We start from the raw sequence: 22108 nt of genomic DNA, 5'->3' as shown, positions 1-22108 counted from the left end.
TAAAACAATTGTTGGCTATCTTTCCACATTTTTCTTTTACACAATACTGTAACTGTCATATGATTTTGCTTGCTGGAATGCAAGAAGAAGTGTTGTTTCATTGCACTTCAAGTAGTCTGGATCTACAGCATCACACTCCCCATCAGTACCCGGCCTGGGCCAGGGAAACTAATGATCCAACCAGCAGACCAAATTTGGTGATGAATCCTGGTCACGTGGTGCCTCAGGCACATTGCACATATGCTAAAAACACCACCACTGTAACAATGCTCCCACTACTATGATAATGTGGCATCAGGAGTGAACAGAACTCTATGAAATAAGTGACATGTTACTTCATTGCCTGTATCACTCCCATCAGGCCTGGGTGCAGACAAGGGACCAGTCAAAGGGGAGATGAAATGACCAGGACACCCCGTAAAGACAAAGTGCTGCTGCAAGTGGACACGTACATTATATAGCAACATGGGAGTTAAATTAATATTCTTGATGCGGCTACAGCTAAATCACATTGGAAACCTGAAGCTAGTGCAAAATGTGGCTGCTTGCTTGTTAAGCCTATTTTCTCATCATGATCACATACACCTCTTACATAGCTCAAATTTGCCAATGATGCCCTAATCACAGAGAGGGAATAATTCAAATTATCATCAAACTCACCTTAGCCTAAGGTTTCTCCCTAGATTAGCTGTTCCTAGGGTTTTGCCTCCTTTGCCTCAGTCACTACTCCCTTTGCCTTGAGAAAGAGAAACTCCTACTACTTTGATATCCTAGTTGACTAACAATCTGCTGGTGACACTCAGGAATAATCTGCATTGTACTTTCCAATGGGACTCAACAGTGGAGCTCCCTACGTTACTATGAAGGGTCCTGCTCTTGCAATTCATATTAACTAGTACCTTTTTATTCCTACTCAACATCATTTTAGACAGGCAGATAAATATGCAATTTACAAAGAGACAAGACTCAGATTTTCCATCTCCTTATACACCCTAATGCACAGAAATTGTAGATTCAACAATTTGTCTTAAAAGACAAATGGATTGCTACTCCTGAATCTAATGGAGGAAGATCATCATCAATAAATACCCTTTCTATAAAGATCCTTTGTTTCAGTCAAGGTGACTAGCTATATCAAATTCTCTCTTGCTTACTGACTAGTAAAACCAGACAGCAAGTCAAATTACTTGATGCATCTGGCTATACCTTTAATTGATATCTTTCTGTGTGTTGTCTTTGGATGACTGGACAAGAAGATGCTAGTAATTTTTTTTTTTGAGAACACAATAAACTCTGTTAATACAAGCAAGCCAATTTGCTCCTCATACCCCCGTTCCGTTTTTAAAAACAAAAGAAATTTGTCTTATCGCTACCATTAACACAAGAACCACACAGGCATTTGGAAATTGCATTTGTAAGCATGTATGCAGGAGTGTTTTCATTTCAGGTAACTAACCTGTTATGGCTTTCACTTTTTTTTTTATAAATGTCAAACAAACCAAACTGAGGGGGGAAAAAAGGGGAGGGAATGGAATAGATTCTTCCACTTCTGTGCTATTAATTCAAAAACAAGTGCTTATAGTAGTTTTTGTGAAGGCAACTTTCACTTGATATTTAAAAGAATAACTTGGGCTCTGAAGTCTTTACAGATAGCCATGCAGACTCCTACTGGGTACATGCACCGTCTTTGTAATGGCAACATCCTCATCCAAGCAGGGCTATTATTTTGGTTTTTGAAACAGTGAAGGGTTTGGTTACATGACAATATAGAAGTGTTAATTTACTTCTTGTAATCTGAAAAATTCTTGGTGAAGTATTAAACATATTTATCTGGTTAGCATCTACATATTTTCCCCAGAATATATCACACAGAAAAAGCATATACAAAACTCATCAATTATAGACACTCACAAACCACGAGCATGGAACATGAATAATTCCCACTGGCACAACTACAGCATGTGGGGTAAAGACTGGATTTCATCCAGGCAATATGTTACGAAGTTTGAGATTTTCTTTAAGAAAATCATACACTATCAGGATTGGAAGGGACCTCAGGAGGTCATCTAGTCCAACCCCCTGCTCAAAGCAGGACCAATCCCCACACAAATTTTTGCCCCAGATCCCTAAGTGGCCCCCTCAAGGATTTAGCAGGCCAATGCTCAAACCTCCTTGCTCTAGATTAGTTTAGCCCCAAGTTGTCTTCCACATAAACAATGGCTTTACATTATCAGACCAGATCAATTTTTTAAAAAATATGGCTGTCATAGAACCATAGAAATGTAGGGTTGGAAAGGACCTCAGGTAGTTATCAAGTCTGGCCCCCCCTGCGATGAGACAGGACCAAGTCAACCTAGACTATCCTTGACAGGTGTTTGTCTAACCTGTTCTTAAAAAATTTCCAATGATTATTCCAAAGCTTAATTACCCCTTAGGTTAGATTTTAGAAAAAACTTCCAAATTATAATCTCCCTTGCTGCAGATTAAGCCCATTACTTCTTGTCCTACTCTCATCTGACATGGAAAACAATTGATCTTCTTTATAACAGGTCTTAACATATTTGAAGACTTATCAGGTCTCCTCTCAGTCATCTTTTCTCAAGATTAAACACTGCCTATTAACAAATACATACCTTGTTTTAGTGATGTCATTTCTAATGTTTCTGAGGACTGTATTTTATGTTAGAGACAATTTGTGGTCTTATGTTCAGATTACATCTTAGCCCACATGCAAACTGTCCACATGAACACTTAGTTTGCAGCAAGCTGGAGTGTAAATCTACCTAGACTTGCCTGCTGCACATTGTGTGTCCATGTGGACCCTGCTACCATGCACTAGAAGCTCCCTAATGCACTTGAAACAGGAGATCAAAGTGCACTAGTGCAGTGCTTCTCAAAGTTGGGCTGCCACTTTTTCAGGGAAAGCTCCTGGTGCTCCGGGCTGGTTTGTTTACCTGCCGTGTCTGCAGGTTCGGCCGATCGTGGCTCCCACTGGCCGCTGTTCGCTGTCCCACACCAATGGGGGCTGTGGGAAGGACAGCCAGCACATCTCTCGGCCTGCGCCACTTCCCGCAGCTCCCATTGGCCTGGGACGGCAAACTGCAGCCAGTGGGAGCCACGATCGGCCGAACCTGCGGATGCAGCAGGTAAAAAAAGGGCCCAGACCACCAGGGGCTTTCCCTGAACAAGCGGCAGCTCGACTTTTGAGAAGCACTGCATTAGGGAACTTTTAGTGTGTGGTAGCAGGGTCCTCGTGGACACTTAATGTGCAGCAGGCTAGCGTGGGGTAGATTTACACCCCAGCTTGCTGCAAACAAAGTGTTCGTGTAGACAAGCTTTAAGTAGGTGGCTTGAAATGCCCGGCACCCGCAGCTCCCAGTGACTACAATGGGAGCTGTTGAGGACTCAGCATTTCTGAGAATCAGGCAGGTACCTAAAAGTGGATTTAGGAACTCTTATTTTTGAAAATCTTGGTCTATATGTTCTTTATACTTTGTCACATGTGACAGTTTGGAAAAATATATAAGCCATTATGTAACAAGTTTTTTTTTTTTTTTTAAATTGTCGATATCAATGTCGGAAATCCAGATCACAGCTAACAGGAGTATGTTATTTCAAATATTATCCCTTAAATAAGGCCATAGCAATATCTGAAACTGCTCTCCGCACAATAACTATGGTGTCCAGTCTGTGTACAAATGCTTAACGTTGGCACCAGTTATGGAGTTAGAGGTTGGTTGAAAGTTTCTACCTATGTTGCCCCCATCACCACAGGACCTGACTAGCTCACATATTAGTCCTCACATGTTGAGTTGAGGCACAAAGATATTAAGTGACTTGCCCAAGGTCACACAGGCAGTCTGGGGCAGTCTCAGAAATTTAACCCAGATCCTGAATTTCAGTCTAATATCTCAAACACAGGACCATCTGTTCTCACTAATCAGTGTGCACATGGTAATCCCTCTCACCATCCTTACACCACCATATCTGGAATTATGGATCTGGAAACATGGATGTTTCTGAATGAACTGAATGTCGGAGACAGTTGGCAGACTTGACTGTGTGCAAGGATTTGCTTCAGTTGTGGCTATGGCACAGGAAAAAGGTAGAGTCTAGTCTACTACATTAGTTTTCAAAGTATTTTGAACGCCAAACTTCCAGTTGAAATAGTTCATATTCATTTCTTTTTTTTTATTATTATTAAAATATCCTCTCATAAAACCACTGAACTTCTCTTACATTAATAACTTACTATGATCCCATTTGTTTCAGGATAATTCTCTTTTCAAAATAATCCTTATAGTTAGTACATCTAGTAAATGAAGATATGCTCTTAATTTTTTGTTTGAAAAGTCTTACATTAGATGGGATTGTCCTTACCTGGGTAGAAATACACTTTCCACTACATAGAAGTCTTGCATAAGTACATCTCTGTCTGGCTTAGAGGTGAGGTTACCTACTGTGTATCCTATTCCCAGCTGAATAGTTCCTTTAATAGCAGAAGATGCGGTCTGCAAAAGAAAAGCAGCATTAGAATGTCAGTTTACTATATCTGGATTCCTGCTCTTTATCATGAGCACTCTTTGAACAAAACATTTTATTTTAATTAAATCTTTCTTTGGGGTTGGTACCTAGTCAGCTTTATTTTTTCAGGTTGGAAAGCAGATGAGATTCACCTCTAACTGGAGTTAACTGCTACTCGGAAAAAAAAAGATGTAAAGAGATATTGTGATGTAGCTGAGGCCTCAGATCTAAACACATCTTATAAAATGTGCATAAACTGCGATTTTCAAAAGTGTCTCAGGGATTTGGACATGGGAACTGTCCTAATTCCTATAGGAACTGGGCATCCAAATCCCTTCAAGAGTTTTGAAATACCACCTATAATCTTACAGGAAATACCCTCCCAAATTCTGAGGGCCAAACTCTTATGCAGAGCTACTACTGACACTGATATCTGAGCTTCAAAATATAGATTCTAGCTTAACTATAATTATTTTTTTATATATTGGTGAGATTAACAGCATCAGCAAAAGTGTCAACAGTTTAACACTGGTGATCAAGAGCAGTATTCAGTTCCAATTCTGTAGTACAGACTATCATAACTGCTAGCAAAAGAATATCAGAATCAACACCATTTTGATAGTTTTAACTATCCAGGTAAGAAAGCCTTACACTTAACACTTCGTAAGATGCTTAGCCTTTCTATAATGGTAATCACCACCAGAAGCCCCAATCAGGACTGGGCCCTTTAGTGCTAGGTACAGTACATACACACAACACACAGGGCTCAACTTTGCCCTCCTTACATTGAATAACCTGCAGGTTTTGCCATTTACTTACATGGGAGCAGGTAATGGCCTTTACACAGTAATGGCAGTCCTGATTGTGGAGTAAGGGTGGTAGAATTGGGGTCAGAGTGAGAGTTCCTGCCCTGCATAGCTTCTCAAAAACAGGACAAAAGATGGGGACAGGAACACAAGGTTACATAGACCCCAGCTATGTGCATGACTTTCAGGTTTCATTTTTTTTTTTTAAACAAACAAGAAGATAATGACAGTGAAAGACAGCTGAGCAAAATGTCAAATTCTCACTGCAGATGAAAGCATCTGAACCAGCACAATTTAATTGAACTAACTGGGAATTACAGTAGGAAGGGCTCCAGTATCAGATACTAGATGAGTGTTTCTCAAACTGGAGCCGCCCCTTGTGTAGCCGCTGCAGGCCAATGCGGGCTGCTAGAAGCGCATGGGCCGAGGGATGTACTGGCCACCACTTCCAGTGGCTCCCATTGGCCTGGAGCAGCGAACCGCAGCCAGTGGGAGCTGCGATCGGCCGGACCTGCGGACGGGGCAGGTAGACAAACTGGCCCGGCCCGCCAGGGGCTTTCCCTACCAAGCAGCAGCCCCAGATTGAGAAACATTGTACTAGATCTTTAGTTCTCAGGAGTGCATGTGCTATGGTGAATGTTTATTTTTAAATGTGAAATGATGTAGAGATGTGTACTTATTTTAAATAATTAACACTACACACCAGGCAGACCTTGCACTTGCATAACAATTCATAACAGGTCATTTGGTGGAACAAAACAACAGAGTCCTTCTTAAAGTGCTACTTCTACTATAAAAAGTTTTAGCTTGTGGGTTGTTAAGAAGATTCCCATTTCTCTTTCCCTGAAATGCCTTGATTCATGAATGATTAATGCCCTGCATAAGCACTAATTATGTCGCTTCATTTAAGATGGTATTCATGCAGACAGATTCTTGGTACAAAACTGGACATCCATTTAGTACACAGCTGGAAAGAGGGATGGAGACTGAAAATATGGCAAATAATGAGGAACTGCAACTTATTGACAGAGGATTACAGACAAGTCAGGTGGAAAAGCAACAGGGAACCTAAGAGGACATTAACCTTGCCATCACAGTTGGGCAGGAACATGAGCTGTTCCTGAAGGTTTCTCCAAGTGGGCACAAGTTACCATGTATAGCCTTGTAGTGCAGAAGTTCTTAAGCTTTTTTCATACCGTGGACTACATCTTAAAGAAAGATTATTTTCTAGATCACCTCCACTTCCATTCATGATTGCCATCGGGAGCAGAGTTGGTCAGTACAATCAATCCCCATCCCCAGAACAATCACAGCAATTGTTGACATACAGAAGTAATGCCGGGAAAGTATTTATTGGGTTTTTGGTTTATTTTAATACAATTTATAGCAGCAGGAAGCAAAGAGGAGAGCCAGCACCATGTTCCCAGCCAGCATTCCCTGGGCCACTGGTGGCTCACAGACAGTAGAGCCACTGGCATACTCTTTAGTCCAAATTCCTAAAGCAGGGTGGCCCAAGCATGCCCTTAATGGAGAGTCAATACAGTATTTAGAGTTGCATCAGATGACAAAATAACGTGTATTTAAAAAAAAATGTTGGAGTCTTTCAGTACAGGAAAACATTTGTTCCAGTTTAAAATATTTTATTTTGTTCCAGGGTGGATAAAAATCAATGATAAAAAAATTATTTAAATTGGATTTTTTTGATAAAATGATTTTTGAGGAAAAACCTATCTAAAGATAGTTTTAATTAAGATACATTATAGCTCAAAGATATTTCATCATGGCATAGGGATTATAAATTCTAATTCTATAATACAAGATAATATATTCATGTAAAGTTTAAGAAAAGTTTTGTAAATGAGTTCCAATAGTTCATGGATTAGGGACCCAATTTTATGGGCTTCTGTATAGATTATGTAGGTTAAATCTTTCTATAAACCCAATGGGACTCAGTGTTCAGTCTAGAAGATACCATCAAAGATGCTTAGTTTTGCAGTTCTCAACTGTAAATTTATGTCTCCAGAGATAATATGCTTGGTATCAGCAAAAACGTAAATAAATAAATAAATAAATAAAGGTGAGCAATAACAGACCTCAACCCTATTGTCCCTTTGCAAATTTGTGTACACAGAGTCAATCCCTTAGCTCTCTCTAAAAGTGCAAAGTTTCAAAACATTCAATGAATAGAAGATTGTTGGGAGTGGAATAGATCTGACAAGGAGAAGAAGTCTGGAGATAAATGTGAGAAGGGAGGGACGGCAGTAGAAACAAAAGTGAAACTGTTTGAGCAGCATATTCCAGAAATGTTGAGGTCTTTCTGAGCATAGCTTTCATTGATTTGAGATCTACCATACCATTCTCTCACTAGAAGGGAAAACCTATAATGGCAGCAGGCCATAAGAGACCCAGTTTGGGAATATTTTAATGAAGTTCCTCTATGTGTGGGTAAGACAGGCATGCATGGACAATGCAAACAGTGCAACAAAGCAATGCAGGGCCTGGTTGCCAGAATGAAACAACATCATGAGAAGTGTCCTTCTCAGGAGGAAGCAGTGCTGAAGATGATGAAAGGAACATGTCTGAACATGCAGGATCTTCAGGTTGGTAAACTTTTTTATTACATACTTCTTTCTTACGGACTGCCTGTCTTCCTTCTGGACTAGTCTTGAATTCTCATGTTTGAGCAAAACATATAGTTGTTACTCTATGGTACTATCATTTTAGATGCAGTTGTGATAAAAAATAAATAGCTGAAATAGGCATATCTTCCTCTTACAATTTCACCTTTAAAGTAGTACTGAATGTCAGTGAATGCAATGAGTAATACTAAATGAGCAATATGGTAATAATATTTAAGTAACTGCATTGCCTTATTTTGTTTAGGAGAATCCACCCTCAACATAAAGGATTCTGAAGACTATCCACCTCAAGATCACCATCAATTTTCTATAGTTTCAGAGTTATCTGCCAATCATAGTGTTTCAGTCATATCATGTATGTTACATACAGTATATCACCTGTAGCAAAAAGAAAAAAAATCTCCATAATCCAGAAACAACTGTAGATAAATTTGTGATAAGAACCAGCAGAATACAAAAAGAGGTAATTGACGAAAAAAATATCCGGTTTGTTTATGCAACAAACTCTCCTTTCCATACGATTGAGAACCCACACTTTATTAACATGATTCAGTCATTAAGACCAGGACACAGTCCATCCAACCAAGCAGATGTCACAGGCAAATTTCTGGATAAAGCGTACGAACGAGAAATTGAGCAGCGAGCAAAAGGTTTAGAGGGTAAAATTGTTAACCTGAGTCTTGATGGATGGAGCAATATCCACAATGATCCTGTTGTATGTGCTTGTGACACAAGAGAAGGGAATGTCTTCCTTACAGAAACAATAGATGGCACTGTCACAGCCAAAGTTCTCAACATTGGGCTTAAGAGAAATGTTGAACACATCTGATTACCCTGAAGCCTATTTCAGTAGCCTTGAACAAAATGCAGGGAAATAGCTGTTTTATTGCTGATGCTGTTTAAATTTGGAAGGAACTAAGTGGGATCTTAAAGAGAAATATGCAATGACAGAATTAAATTACAAGCATTAAAAAAACAAACGGGACAAGCACCATCTCCAGCTCATTTTCTTGCAAATATTCTCAATACTTGGTATCAGGGTCCAACCTTAACTGCTGAAGAAGAGGAGTTGGCTATGACATGTACATCCAGCAATCATCCCTTCATAATGCCAAATATAATAAACTTCAGAGCTAAGGGTGAACCATTCAAGAAATATATGTTTGCTGATTATGTTTTAAAGAAAGTCACACCAGTGAACTGGTGGAAGTCACTTAAGCACTTGGATTCAGAGACTGTTGAAGTGGTAATCTCACTTTTAACAGCAGTAGCTTCTTCTGCCAGTGTAGAAAGAATACTTTCTTCCTTTGGACTAATTCATTCCAAACTGAGAAATCGTTTGGGACCTGAAAAAGCAGGAAAGCTGGTTTTTCTTTTCCAGATTATGAACAAACAGGAAAATGAAGGTGAAGATGACTGAGTTAGCTGCAGAAGCCAATATTTTAAGTTTCTCATGTTGACCTGGCTGACATGGTCGATTAAATTTTTTTTTAAATATTTAATTTAACTATTTTAGTTAAACAATTTTAACAAAAATAAACCTGATTTTAAAAAACCTGAATGTTTGTTTAAATTCAAAAATTCATATGCTTGTTTTGTTAAAATATTATGTTTGCTGTTGAAGAAAAAAATCCAGAATACATAATATTGTTGTTTTAGTTAAATAAAACAATTTAAATGCCTGTCTGGTGATGTTCTCCTCCTAATACAGGATGGGCAAGAAAATCCTCCAAATATTAATGAGTAACCTGTTGAACTGGAGATATTTATGAAGTCATTGGGAGGTGAACTATCTGCTTTGAATACCTTTGGTAAATGAAATAACCAAACAATTATTAATTTTCTGATATAGCTGCAAAACTAATCTGAAAAGTTTTCGAAATAAGTCGCTTTAAAAATGTATAGTGTGTGCCTTCTAAAAATGAAACCTACATCTATTTCTGAGTTGTGAAGAATATGTATTAAGGTTATAACAACCAACAAGAATGCACTTTTATGTAGAAATCCATGATTAAATCGAGTATTCCTGACTAGTGATTTAAATCAAATCCACCCTGTTTTGTTCTTAAGAGTGCATCGGGGTGGGGGAAGCACAAGGGAAGATGACAAACTTAGGCCACGCCTACACTACGGACCTTACAGCAGCACAGCTGCAGTGGTACAAGGTCTCCTGTGTAGCTGGTCTATGCCAGTGGAAGAGTTCTCTCCGGCTAGCATAATTAAGACACCACCAATGAGCAGCAATAGCTGTGTGTTTTTTCCCCACACCCCGGACCGACAAAAGTTTTGTCAACAAAAGTGCTAGTGTAGAAAAAGCCTTAGCTCCCCTATCTTACTACTGCAACAGTATATTTATTGGACATTAAAATTCCTTACAGTCTGTGGGAAAATTCCACTCCTCACTTGCATTTTCTCTACACTCATGGTTCCCTTTTATAGTATTCCAGGGCAGTAATACAGTACAAGATCAAGTTTCAAACCATGTCTGGTATATTTTTAAATGCCCTTTCAACACTCCAGTGCAGTAGAGTTAGCAATAAAGTTCAGGGACCTTCAGTATGAAGAGTTCTCTCCTTTTAGAGACTGAAACTGATTTTTCTTCATTTTAGCCTCATGTGAAGGTTCATAAGATATCCCTTAGCCCCTCCATCAAGCATAACTGCACAATGATTCAAGATCACATAACTGGGAATCAGAATATTTTAGAGTACTAGTAACAGCAGTATGAGAACAATCAGCAGGATCAACACGGATATGTATGTTTCATTAACCTTATGCTATGAAACCAATTGGCTTCTTGTCTCATGTTCGAAACTAAGACATACGTTTTGTGTCTGCTATTGAAAATGGTTGTAGAGCCCACCATAATACTCAACTCATTTTCCTCTGCACATATCTGAATCACATTTACATGACCTGTTGGCCACTCCTACTGAGACTCATGCATGCTAATATTTCTGAACATTGTGTTGCTACATACTGTCCAACCCATACTTCTGCCCAGTTGCATAATTAAAATGTTGTTAAATAGCACCATCTGGGCCAAAATCTGCTCTCAGCTATGCATATACAACTCCTGTGACTTTAGTTGGATTGCATATCATGCCACTGCACAAAAAGCAGATTTTTGGCCCCCAATGTTTAATGCTTGATCAACCACTCATCTGGCCTTTTAGAAACAAAGTGATCTGATCAACAGAAATTTAAAATATTTTTTTTTTTTGGCAAGGAAAAAGACTGCTCTGAACCTCGCGGAAGGCAATGTACTTTAGAAAAAAATAATATAATATGATATATATTTGTGTCTCCATGTTTACAAGTAAAAATATATTACAGATAGAACTTCTACGGAGATTTGTAGCTTTTCTAGATGAAATATAAAATGTACAAATGTACTTAAAATATAGGTGCTTTTTCTACATTCAATTTAATTGAAGATAGTTACCACATACAAGGCCTTTCCAGAGCCGGCGCAACCCATAAGGCGACCTAGGCAGTTGCCCAGGGCGCTAACATTTGCGGGGCAGTGACCGCGGCAGCCGGATCTTCGGCCGCCCCGGTCGTCGGCAGTATTTCGGGGGCCTTCCTCAGCCTCTGTCGGGGGTGGTATTTTGGGGGTGGGACTTTCTGCCGCCTAGGGTGACAAAAAAGCTGGCGGCGCTCCTGGGCCTTTCTATACTTATATAGAGTGGCACAGTTAAAAAGAGTTCTCATCTTTTTTTACTGGTAGTTAAGATATTACTAGATCTGGTAGTATCGTACTGGTAAAAAGGTGTGAGAATCTTTTTTTAAATGGCACCTACTGTATTGTACAGGAGGAAAACCACAATGCCAACAGCCACTCCTCTTTCAGGCTCTAGTACAGTCTCTGCAAATGAGAAGACCAACTCTGGAATTTTTGAAGTTGTTTCAGTTTGAGGCTTTTGCAAAGAAAATAAATAAATGGGACAGATGTTCCCCTTCCCTGCTGCAGTACGAAGAGGAGAAAGGGATCAGAAAAAAGCCTAGAAGCCAGCAGAAGGAGCAGAACAGAAGTGGCATGCCTCTTTCCCCAGTATTCAGAGGCAGAGCAGGTGTTTGTGTAAAGCCAGGAAACATTCTCATAGCATGTTTTTGTTTTTTTGTTTTTTTTAAACTGGGGGAAGGGGAAGATAGCATCCAACTATTCAGAAAACTGACTCCCTCACTAGGGCCCTGAGTAAACATTTCCTTAAGTGCTTGCTGAAATTAAGCACATGCACAATTCCCAATGACTTCAATGGGACTTAAAACACATACTCAACTTCACACACATGCTTAAAAATGCTTTGTTGATCAGGGCCTAAGATTTTAACTGTATGTGAAAGAGGTATAAACATGCAGCAGTAGTGAGGATGCAAATGCCAGCAGAGCTCAGGAGCCAGCATGCTATCAGGATAAAAGGGAGACCTTTAGCCCAGCTGGAGGGAATTCTGCTTCACTGTTTGGTTGGAGATTTATGTGGTTGGATCCCCATTCTACATTGGCACTGGAGATCCTGACAACTTCATCTATGAAACCTCCACCCTCACACAGTTAAGGTGCTATGAAAATGTTGTGGTGCTCTACATGCAAGTTTTCCCCTACTACTGGTTATTTTGTGAAAGGTGCTGATCTGGGCCTAAATAATTGGAGAAAAGAATCTTATCACCTCCCCACTCTCCAAAAGGTTTATTCTAAGATGCAAGTTGATTTTAAATATTTGTCTTATTAACGTATTTTGAGAGAGAGAGACAGAATGGGACCAGTTCAGTGTGGGGACAAAGTTGCATTCTATGGAGGCCTGCAGCATTCCACGGTCACGCTGAGGGGATTCCAGGAGGAATTGTGTCTTTTGAGGTAAAAATTCCTCCCAGAGAGAGAATCCAGAGTTTATGTGGCTCCACAGTGCCCCCACTATGGCACCAGACTTCTGCACTGAGCATAGGACTGTGCCCAACTAAGCCCTTTAGAAGATCAATGTGTTCAGTTTGTAGATTAGCAAATTGTGAAAATAGTAATATTAGAGGATGCTACTGTGAAGTCATTTTTCTCAAGTTTTAAGTTTTATCATTGCAAACTGTGATCCAGCCAGATATCTTTGACTGGAATCAACAAGTTATGAAGTTTAAGGTCACCCTTCCCTGGCGTCCCCACGCACAAATTTGAAACCTAACTCCCCTTCCTTCACCTCCCACCACTAGCACCCTCCTGTAAATAAGCAGGGCTTCCATTTTTCAGGGTTTACTATAATTTCATTTTGGAGGCGTTATTTTTAGCAATATGAGTTTTATGTAGATGTCCAAAAAAAACAACCCACCAATGTTTTTCTCTTTGTATATAATGTATATTATAATCTGTTCCTAAAGTCCTCTACTGTACTTGAACATAATAGTGTTTCACTATGTTAAAGCGCTCTAAGGAACCTTTGTGCACACCAAAAGGACCAATTCATGCACAACACATTAATGTACTTTAGAAATCACACCCCTATAATCCTCATAATTGCTCCATGTAGACAAGCCTTTTATACATGTATCCATTACACTTGTTTTTCCAGGGTTTTGTGGATAAACACACACACACGCACAGTATGTATAGGGGTTGGTTGGTTTGTTTACTGGCTAACATTTGAAATCAGAAGCCCTCAAATAACTTGGTTTTCATCCTAGGATGTACTTGTATCCCTCTTTTTTTTGGGTACATATATTGATTTTAAATTTAAAAAAAAAAGTATGCAGTTTTCTTTATAAATGCCTACATTGAAAGTGTGTGTAGGAGAAACCTGTTACTTGGATGCTAAAAAGAGCAACAAGCCCTGACAAAAGGCTATAGAATAAAGCCACAATATCATACAGGTACTCAGTCAGCTTTGTACCTATAGTTACTTTCTCCCTAGTGAAAATATTCTCAGACTTGATATATTGCTAGGTGTATTACGACCTCAACACATAGTAAATAGACTTCTGTCTACCCCACCATGAGCTGAAATCCTGTAACTAGCTGACATGCAAGCAGTTTCTGAATAATACAATAAACAAGACCTTAAATCCTTTCAAATGGGGTATTAAGTCACCACATGATCCTGTGAATGTAATAACTAAGATTTTAATGATATTATGCTGGCTACAGACACAGAGTTTTCTATTTTAAGCTGGATCCGTGGAACTCACCACTATATATTTATGCTGCCTAACATTTTATATAGAGGAAATTATTAAATGGCTTCATTTCAACAAGTTTTGTTAGTGACCTTGTGAGCTGGCTGCAAGGTTACAGAAAAGACGGCCTTCATAAAAAAAGAAAAAATTATGGTTGACATAAATTTAGATTCTATAGTTATCGGAGAAGGCATTGCTTGTTGCTAAATTATTTCCATAAGAATTTGAAGGCTGTTACCTGCTGCCATGTAAGTTAATGGCAAAAACTCCCATTGATATAATGGTGAAAGATTGGCCCTGAGCACAAGACACTATAGAATAAAATATTTCAGATAACTATGAAGATAAATCATTTAAAATAGTAATAGACCCAGATCTGGACTGCAGGCACATCAAAAGGCCACATGCTCCCCTTACTATGTGAAGGGGACATTGACATAGCAGATGTTCTGCACAAAGACTGAAGGGGGAACTGAAGGAGAAGAGATGAGTAGGGCATTGGGAATAGACTCAATTTCATTTTATTTAGATTGCCTATAGACAATCTGTTTTATTTAACAGAGTTATACATGTTAATAGGATATCACCATAAGCAAATAAGTGATAAATAGGATAGAAGCATCATAGAAGATGCTGAATTCAATCTTTTTTCCCCTCCTTTTTTAAAAAGTAAAGAGTTCAATAGCTGAAATAAGCCCCAAGATCCGAACTAATCTCTTAGCGAGTTGCTCCCCTCCTTCTACACTCTGCCAGTGCTGTAAATGATCACAATTGAACGAAATTCCCTCTCTTCCCTGGTCCACTATGGGTATGTCTACACTGCAAAGAAAAACCCGCAGCACCAAGCTTCAGAGCCCAGGTCAACTGACTGGGATTCTTCTATCTTGGGCTGCAGGGCTAAAAATAGCAGTGTAGACATTCAGGCTCAGGCTGTAGTCCAAGCACGGAGACCCTCCCCGGGTTTCAAAGGTCAGCTCCAGCCCAAGCCAGAACATCTATACTGTTATTTTTAAGCCTCGCAGCCCAAGTCCTGCAAGCCTGAATCAATTGATCTGGGCTCTGTGACTGTGCCACAGGATTTTCTTTGCAGTGTACACTATTCTTTCTTCATTTAATTTGTATCCACAGGTCATTTTCTGCAATGACCCAAATAAGCAAGTCATGGTACCAATTATATATATATTAAATAAAGATTGGGGACCATAATTGAACCACATGCCTGAACAGAGTAACTGCACAACCACATTGATATAATTATCACCCTTATTCACCCAATCCCCTTCCTTTTGTGTCGCTCAGTTTTAGATATGACAAAATGAGTGAGATTATAAACTCTCTGGGTAAAGGACATGTCTTCTGGTTCACCTGTGTAGCACCTAGCATGCTAGTGTGTGATACAAAATAACTATTCTCTCTGTGCCTCTGTTTCTCATTATATATATATATATATATATATATATATACACACACATATACACACACACACACACACGAGAATACTTGCTTTTTTCCAACCCTTGTCCGCTTTGTCTATTTAGACAATGAACTCTTCAGGATAGGGACTTACTATGTCGATACACAGCACCTAACACAGTGGAGCCAAGATCTTGTTTAGGACCTTTAAGTGCTGTAATACTATTATTATTAAATACTAATAACCACCTTGCTCTTTATTAGTGCAGTAAGGAATGGTAGGGATAGTTAAGAGCCCAAAGCTGGGCCTTTCCACCACTCACTGTTTCTTGCCCAAGGGCAAGAATATTTATAGGAAAACTTTCAGTGACTTGTTCTGTCCTGCAGCATGACTCCGGTAAGGAGACTTCCAGTGGCCCACTCCCTTCTACCACTGCTGTTGCCCCACTCCCCTATGTTGCTGCTTGTGGGGATTTAGTCAAATGGGCTGATTCTGTATCCCATAACACCCCTATCCTGTATGCCACAAGCAACCCATCCTTCTCTCCTGCTCCCTGCCTGCTTGGTGTTAGTAGCCTGCTTCCCCTGGCTGTTGTATTGCTGTTTTGTTTACATTTGCTACTCTTATCTCCACAATTCAAGTCCCAGAGTTCCAGCAGGTTTATAATAATTCTTAACACTATTCAACTATATTCAGTACATCTTCCTTTAGAAACCCTGGTGCAGTGGTCCCCAACCTTTTTTCGTCTGGAGGGTGCCGCACGACAAGCCACCGAGGACCATGGCTGGCGGATGAGCATCCACTGATATGCCACCAAGAAGCGGCAATGTCAATAAGTGTCGCTGCCGAGAAGCAATGTCATCCAGGGGTGTTGCCGCCGAAATGCCGCCGAAAATCAGCAGCATTTCGGCAGCGATGCCTCTGGATGACGCTGCCTCTCGGTGGCATTTTGGCATATGCTCATCCACTGGACAGTACGCGGGCGCACATAGATGCCCCGGCGGACGCCATGGTGCCCGTGGGCACTGCATTGGGGACCACTGCCCTAGTGTCTATTAAATTACACTCCCCACTGCAGTTTCTGTTAAATTACTTCCCTCTCTGGGGCTCGCATGACATAGGTACAACTCCTAAATGACAGAAGTCCCTAAATGAAGGATGATTTTCATGAAGGTACTTGGTATATAATTTTTAATTGTCAGTGTAATTAATTTAAATTATATCACCACTGCACAATGATAAATCTGAAAAAGGGACTAAAGGTAAAAGAGTCATTTTGCAGGCAGGACTCCCACTAATTTTAATGAAATACTAGAAATTTCCTTTTTAAAAAAAAAACCTCAAAATGATTCGAGTCAGCTCTGAGTCACGTTCATGCTCTAGGAATTTTTGACTACAAGGAAGCATTTGTTCTTCAGTCATACTTACTTACAAGTAACAACAATCTACACACAGGACCTTTTCCAATCCCATGCAAACACCTTTCCCATTCTCATGAAATAAAAACAGCCTTGAAACTTAAGTCAAACCACCTAAGGTCACAGCATGTCGCATAGCGATATTTCCTCTTCTCGTCACCTTTTAAAAGATGTTAGAGCAGTGATAATTTTATTTTTATTATTGTGTTAGGTAGTTGTTGTGTCCAGTTAACTTTACATTCACTGCTGCTACTAAGAGGACATCCAGCTCTGGGTGGGTGCTGTGCCATTGATACAGCACCCATTTTAATTGTTCTTTGCTGGGGGGTGGGTGTTGGGATAAATTCCTTGACTTTGCTGGTCATTTTTGAGGCAGTCACACTTTAGACATTTTTCATCTCATCTCACTGTTGTAACATAACTACTCAAAAATAAATCTCTCCATTATTTTTAAAGGGCCTAAGCTGCATAAGCCTACTGTTTCACCACCATTTGTAACTATGAGTGGCTGCATTCTAGTATCCCTGATTTCAGACTGCACTCGGACTACCAGCAAGGATACCCACCTGTTGTTTGTGGTACTCTTAGATCTGAGACTGCAGTCCCTCATAAACTCCTTTCTCTGACCTTGGTACTGCTGGGTAGGTGGACACTAATACCTGACTTTTCCTCTCTGGAGAACAAGATCACCTTTGTTATTACTGTGGCACATCTGCTGTGTTGGCAGCAAATGTGACTTCCAGACCTACAGGCCAAACCTAATTCTAATTGCAATAAAACAATCTATTGCTTAAGAGTGGGAAGGAAGAAAACATTTACTCTTATCTAATAGATGCAGTTATGGGAAGCTGCAGGGAGTGGTGGGTCAGGAAAGGTACAAAAGTTTAGTGGCAAAGATATAGGGGCTGCTACAAAGGTTAAAGGTCAGCAGTAGCAAGAGGCTATATCTGCCCTCTCCTCATCTCAGAAAGCTAACGTGTTAACACAGTTCTATTCCCTGTCCTTGATCCATCCCTCTTTCCTGCCCCTTAGAATCACATCAACAGAACTCAATGAAACGATGGTGGCTACTCTTTACAATGAGTAATATTTTTATATTGAACATGTAATTGCACTGCAACTTTCTTTCGTTGTAATTCCTACGTCAAAACAATTGCAACATTGTTCTCCTTTTCATATCAATTTCACTTTCTGATATGCTGCGCTGTTCAAAAGAGGGTTGCAAATAGATTTCTTTTAACTGTTTTATGAATGGTGGTGATCACTGCTGGGCAGCTCGGCAGAAAATTAAAAGTTACTAAAATTATTTTCTTGCCCAGTTTTAATCAGAGCATCCTGAACACTGCTAAGCTGGGTAAGAGGGCATCTGAGATATTTGTTCATTTTCGCCATTCTTTGAAAATGTCTACATTTACATTTTTAAGTGTGTTTGTTGATTCTGGGTGCCCAATTTGAGAAAACGTGGGCCTCGCTTTTGGAAGTGCTGAGCACCCATAACTGCAAGTGATGTCATTGGGAGCTGAGAGTGGTCAACACCCTTAAAGAAAACAAGCACTCAAAGCTAGAGGTCACTTGTGAAAATGTTCACCTTAATTTTAATATTCTGGGCTAGATTTATTTACCTAACCCATTCAGTGTTACACAAACAGAGAGGGCCAGGTTCACTTTGGCTTCTATACCAGCTTCCATCAGTGTATCCCCTCTCTGCCCTGTTGGGGCCTGCAGCTATCTAGCACAGCCCAAGAAGTGGTGGGTGATAGCAAGGGATAGGGGACATAGCTATGGCAACTAAAGGATGTGGTAATTTAGTGCATTCACTCTGCAGGCTCCCTCAGCAGGGTTTGTATAGTATCCATGGTGGAAGTTAAAGCCCTCACTCATCACCTTCCTTCACTTGGGTGCTTTCCCACCACGCGTGCAGTGACCCATGCTGGGAAAGGGAGACAAATTACAGCCACAATAAACCTGACCCATTCTGTTTAAGTGCAACATTGAATTGGTTATGTAAAGCATTTGTTATAAAATGCAAAGCAGAAGGAACTGAAGATAAAGCTGAGGTGCAAAGTCTGATTTTAATGTAAAGGTTGTCAGTAAATACATAATCTAGGTATTAGTAAACTCACTGCAACTGCCAGAACACAGACAATAAATGCTTTCCACAGTTGCTTTGACTTCAGCCTTGCCTTTATTATTATACATACCCCACCGTGGGCCAGTGGATTCCCCATCATAGTGGCAAGTGACAGGAGACTCCTGAAATCCGATTTACCCTTCCCTGGGGAGCAGATCTGAGTGTTGCTCTGTGGCTGGGAACATGCAGAAGTTCCATGCCCTAATCAGGGCCTGAGGCCTCCTCTATTGCCTGTTGTACCTCGCACAAGAACCACAGCAGAGGCCACAGAATCCTCTGGCCAATCAGCAGAGATTGTAAACCCCAATGGCTATTTCATGCAAGTGACAACCTCCTCAGCCACCCAGAAGATTGTGTGAGATACCCAGCAAAAGTTCTAATCTAAGGGACTCTGCTGTGGAGGGGTAGGATCATGCCTCCCAACTTGGGCAGACAGACATACGCTAGTTCTGCTCAAGCTAGTGCACAAAAAACAGCACTGTGGATGTTGTGGCATGGGCAGCAGCACAGGTTAGCTGCCCGAGTAGAAGTCCACCAGTACTCGGATGGCTAGCCTGTGCCACTGCCCATGCTGCAACATCCACACTGCGATTTTTGGCACACTAGCTTGAGAAGAGCTTGCGTGTGTCTATTGACTCAGGCTGGGAGACATCTTCCTACCTACAGAGTAGACATATCCTAAGATCTTTTGATAAATGTTTCATAGCTATTTGGCTCACAGAGCTTTCAGGCCCCAAGTGGTGTGTCTGAAGCTTTTAGTTTCCTTAAAATCATACCATCTGGTTTACAGAGCGTACAGAATCCATTGGCCATATCTGCATAGCTTGGGATCTTGAACTGAAGTTATTCAATTTCTTCAGTTTAAAAATTGTGTATTTGTGAAGTTTCTGTATTTCTTTAGCCAAATTATTTGATTAGAGAGATTGCAAATCCCTCAGGTTATATCTAGAATATTTATAAACCCAGCAAAACCAATCAAGAAGTTTATAAATTCAGCCAAAAAACTTAAAATAGGTCCCAGAGATTCAAATGTGTGTGGTGAATAACTCCAAAACGAACAAGCTGTCTAAAAACTAGGGCCATCAAACAAACAAAAATATTGTGATTAATCAGGAGAGTAAAAAATAGTCACGATTAATCAGTTTTAAGTCACACTGTTGAACAGAATACCAATTTAAATGTATTATAAATATTTTTGAACGTTCTTCTACATTTTCAAATGTATTGATTTAAAAACACAACACAATACAAAGTGTACAGTGCTGACTTTATTATAAATATTTTCACTAGCTGTGGGAAAGAATCACAAAATAAACATAGAAACTAAAGTACATAGTAACTAATCACAAAACACTGTAGTTTTATTTTAAGAAGTGGGCAGCATTATCTCCTGTAAATGTAAACAAACTTGTTTGTCGTAGCAATTGGCTGAACATGAAGTAAGACTGAGTGCAGTTATGTTAAAATAAATAAAATAAATAAAAATCTATATTTGCAAGCTGCACTTTCCCGATGGAGACTGCACTACAGAACTTGTATGAGGTGAACTGAAAAGTACTATTTCTTTTTATAGTGAAAATATTTGTAATAAATAATAAAGGGAGCACTGTACACTTATGGGTCACTGGATTTTACATCACAAGTAGAAATTTTCCATGCATCATATTCCTTTTTTGTATGTATTTTATAAATATGACTAACCCTCTGCAAACATTATAATCACTGCCTATTACTCAGAGATGAATAAACACAGGAAATAAACTATTAAGAAGCAAAATACAATATCTAAGGGACAAGCCTCATTTGTGTGTCTTATAAATAATTTTGCTTTTTAAATATTACGTGCTAAATTCAGCCCTTGTGTAAAGCAGGTGCAACTCCATTTACTTCAATAGAGTTGCACCAGAACTGAATGTGGCCGTAATGGTTTGGTTTTATTTTTGTCATCTGAACATTACCATAACATTTAAAAGATTTAGTATGTGTCTGCAAGGAGTCTGTCTGCTGGGTTAGCCTCCTACAAAGCCATTTCAGGTCCAGATTCAGCAAAGCACTTAAGCACATGCTTATGTACTTTACTTAATCAGCGCTTTAGTAAAGTACTATAAATTGTTAGTACCGGGGCCGAGGCACCCCAGTTAGAGAGACAGTTGTGTTGTGCGGGAATGGGGCTGTCACTTTGGGAGAGAACAGCTTTAAAATCCTGCTGAGGCGCTAAAGGAGCCCAGCCAAACATGGCTGGCTGGGAGAGTTGAACTAGTACATCTCTGGGCCAGGACTGCCCACTTTTGAAGTTGTGCCACCAGTTCTGGGCCTGCAATGGTGCAGGGGTTGCAAGTAGCTTGCACCGCTGCACTCTAGCTCTAGGCAGACTTACTCCTGTGAACTGTCATCACCCTGGAGCAAATCTGGCCTGTTGACAATATTAAGGGGAAAAAGCATGAAATCTTACCAGTCCAAACACAGAAGATTCTGACCTCCAAATCCCAGGAATTTATGAACTACAATCTCAAGCACCCTTTGACAATGCATTCCTTAAATTAATATGAAGAATTCACTGCAGAATAACTAGTGTATTAGGTAGTGCGTGTAAAGATTCTAAATCACAAAAATACTTGGTCATCTCTGTACTTTTCCTAGCTAAGAACATATTGACAGCAACAACTTAAAAGTCAGCTCTCAATTCTTCCATAAATAAACAAAAATAAAATCTGCTGATGTCCCAATGCCGCCTTTTATTTCTACTACTCCACTGGAGATTTTCCAGTCATGACTGGTGTCATTTTGCACTAGGACAACATATATGAGTTGCCAACAAAACTGGATCAATCTGATATTGTATGTATACTTCTTTCAAAAAATTAGTTCTAGAATATACACCTGTCAATCTCTGGGAACATATCCTATCATTAAAAGTTAGCTGCAAAGAACTGCAAGAGGCAGCCACAAAACATTGTCGTGGCAAGAAACTGTGGCTAGTTTTGGGATTGGGGGGACAGGGAAAGATTGGGAACCTCT

The 22108-nt window shown here is 39.8% G+C and overlaps 1 protein-coding gene across 5 annotated transcripts in view; it reads right to left on the bottom strand.

Moving 5' to 3' along the window:
• PIP5K1B (phosphatidylinositol-4-phosphate 5-kinase type 1 beta) overlaps window positions 1-22108 on the bottom strand; it is a 161393-nt gene that overhangs the window by 86300 nt on the left and 52985 nt on the right. For all 5 annotated transcript variants that reach the window (XM_039545290.1, XM_039545289.1, XM_039545288.1 and 2 more), the window contains exon 4: window positions 4381-4511. In XM_039545290.1, coding sequence (XP_039401224.1) covers window positions 4381-4511 — 131 coding nt within the window. The remainder of the gene's footprint in view (window positions 1-4380; window positions 4512-22108) is intronic.

The sequence above is a fragment of the Mauremys reevesii genome, linkage group 6, assembly GCF_016161935.1.
Source record: "Mauremys reevesii isolate NIE-2019 linkage group 6, ASM1616193v1, whole genome shotgun sequence".
In the NCBI taxonomy this organism is placed as follows: domain Eukaryota; kingdom Metazoa; phylum Chordata; order Testudines; family Geoemydidae; genus Mauremys; species Mauremys reevesii.
The sequence above is the reverse complement of the archived record's forward strand: the minus strand, read 5'-3'. Positions and strand labels throughout refer to the sequence as shown.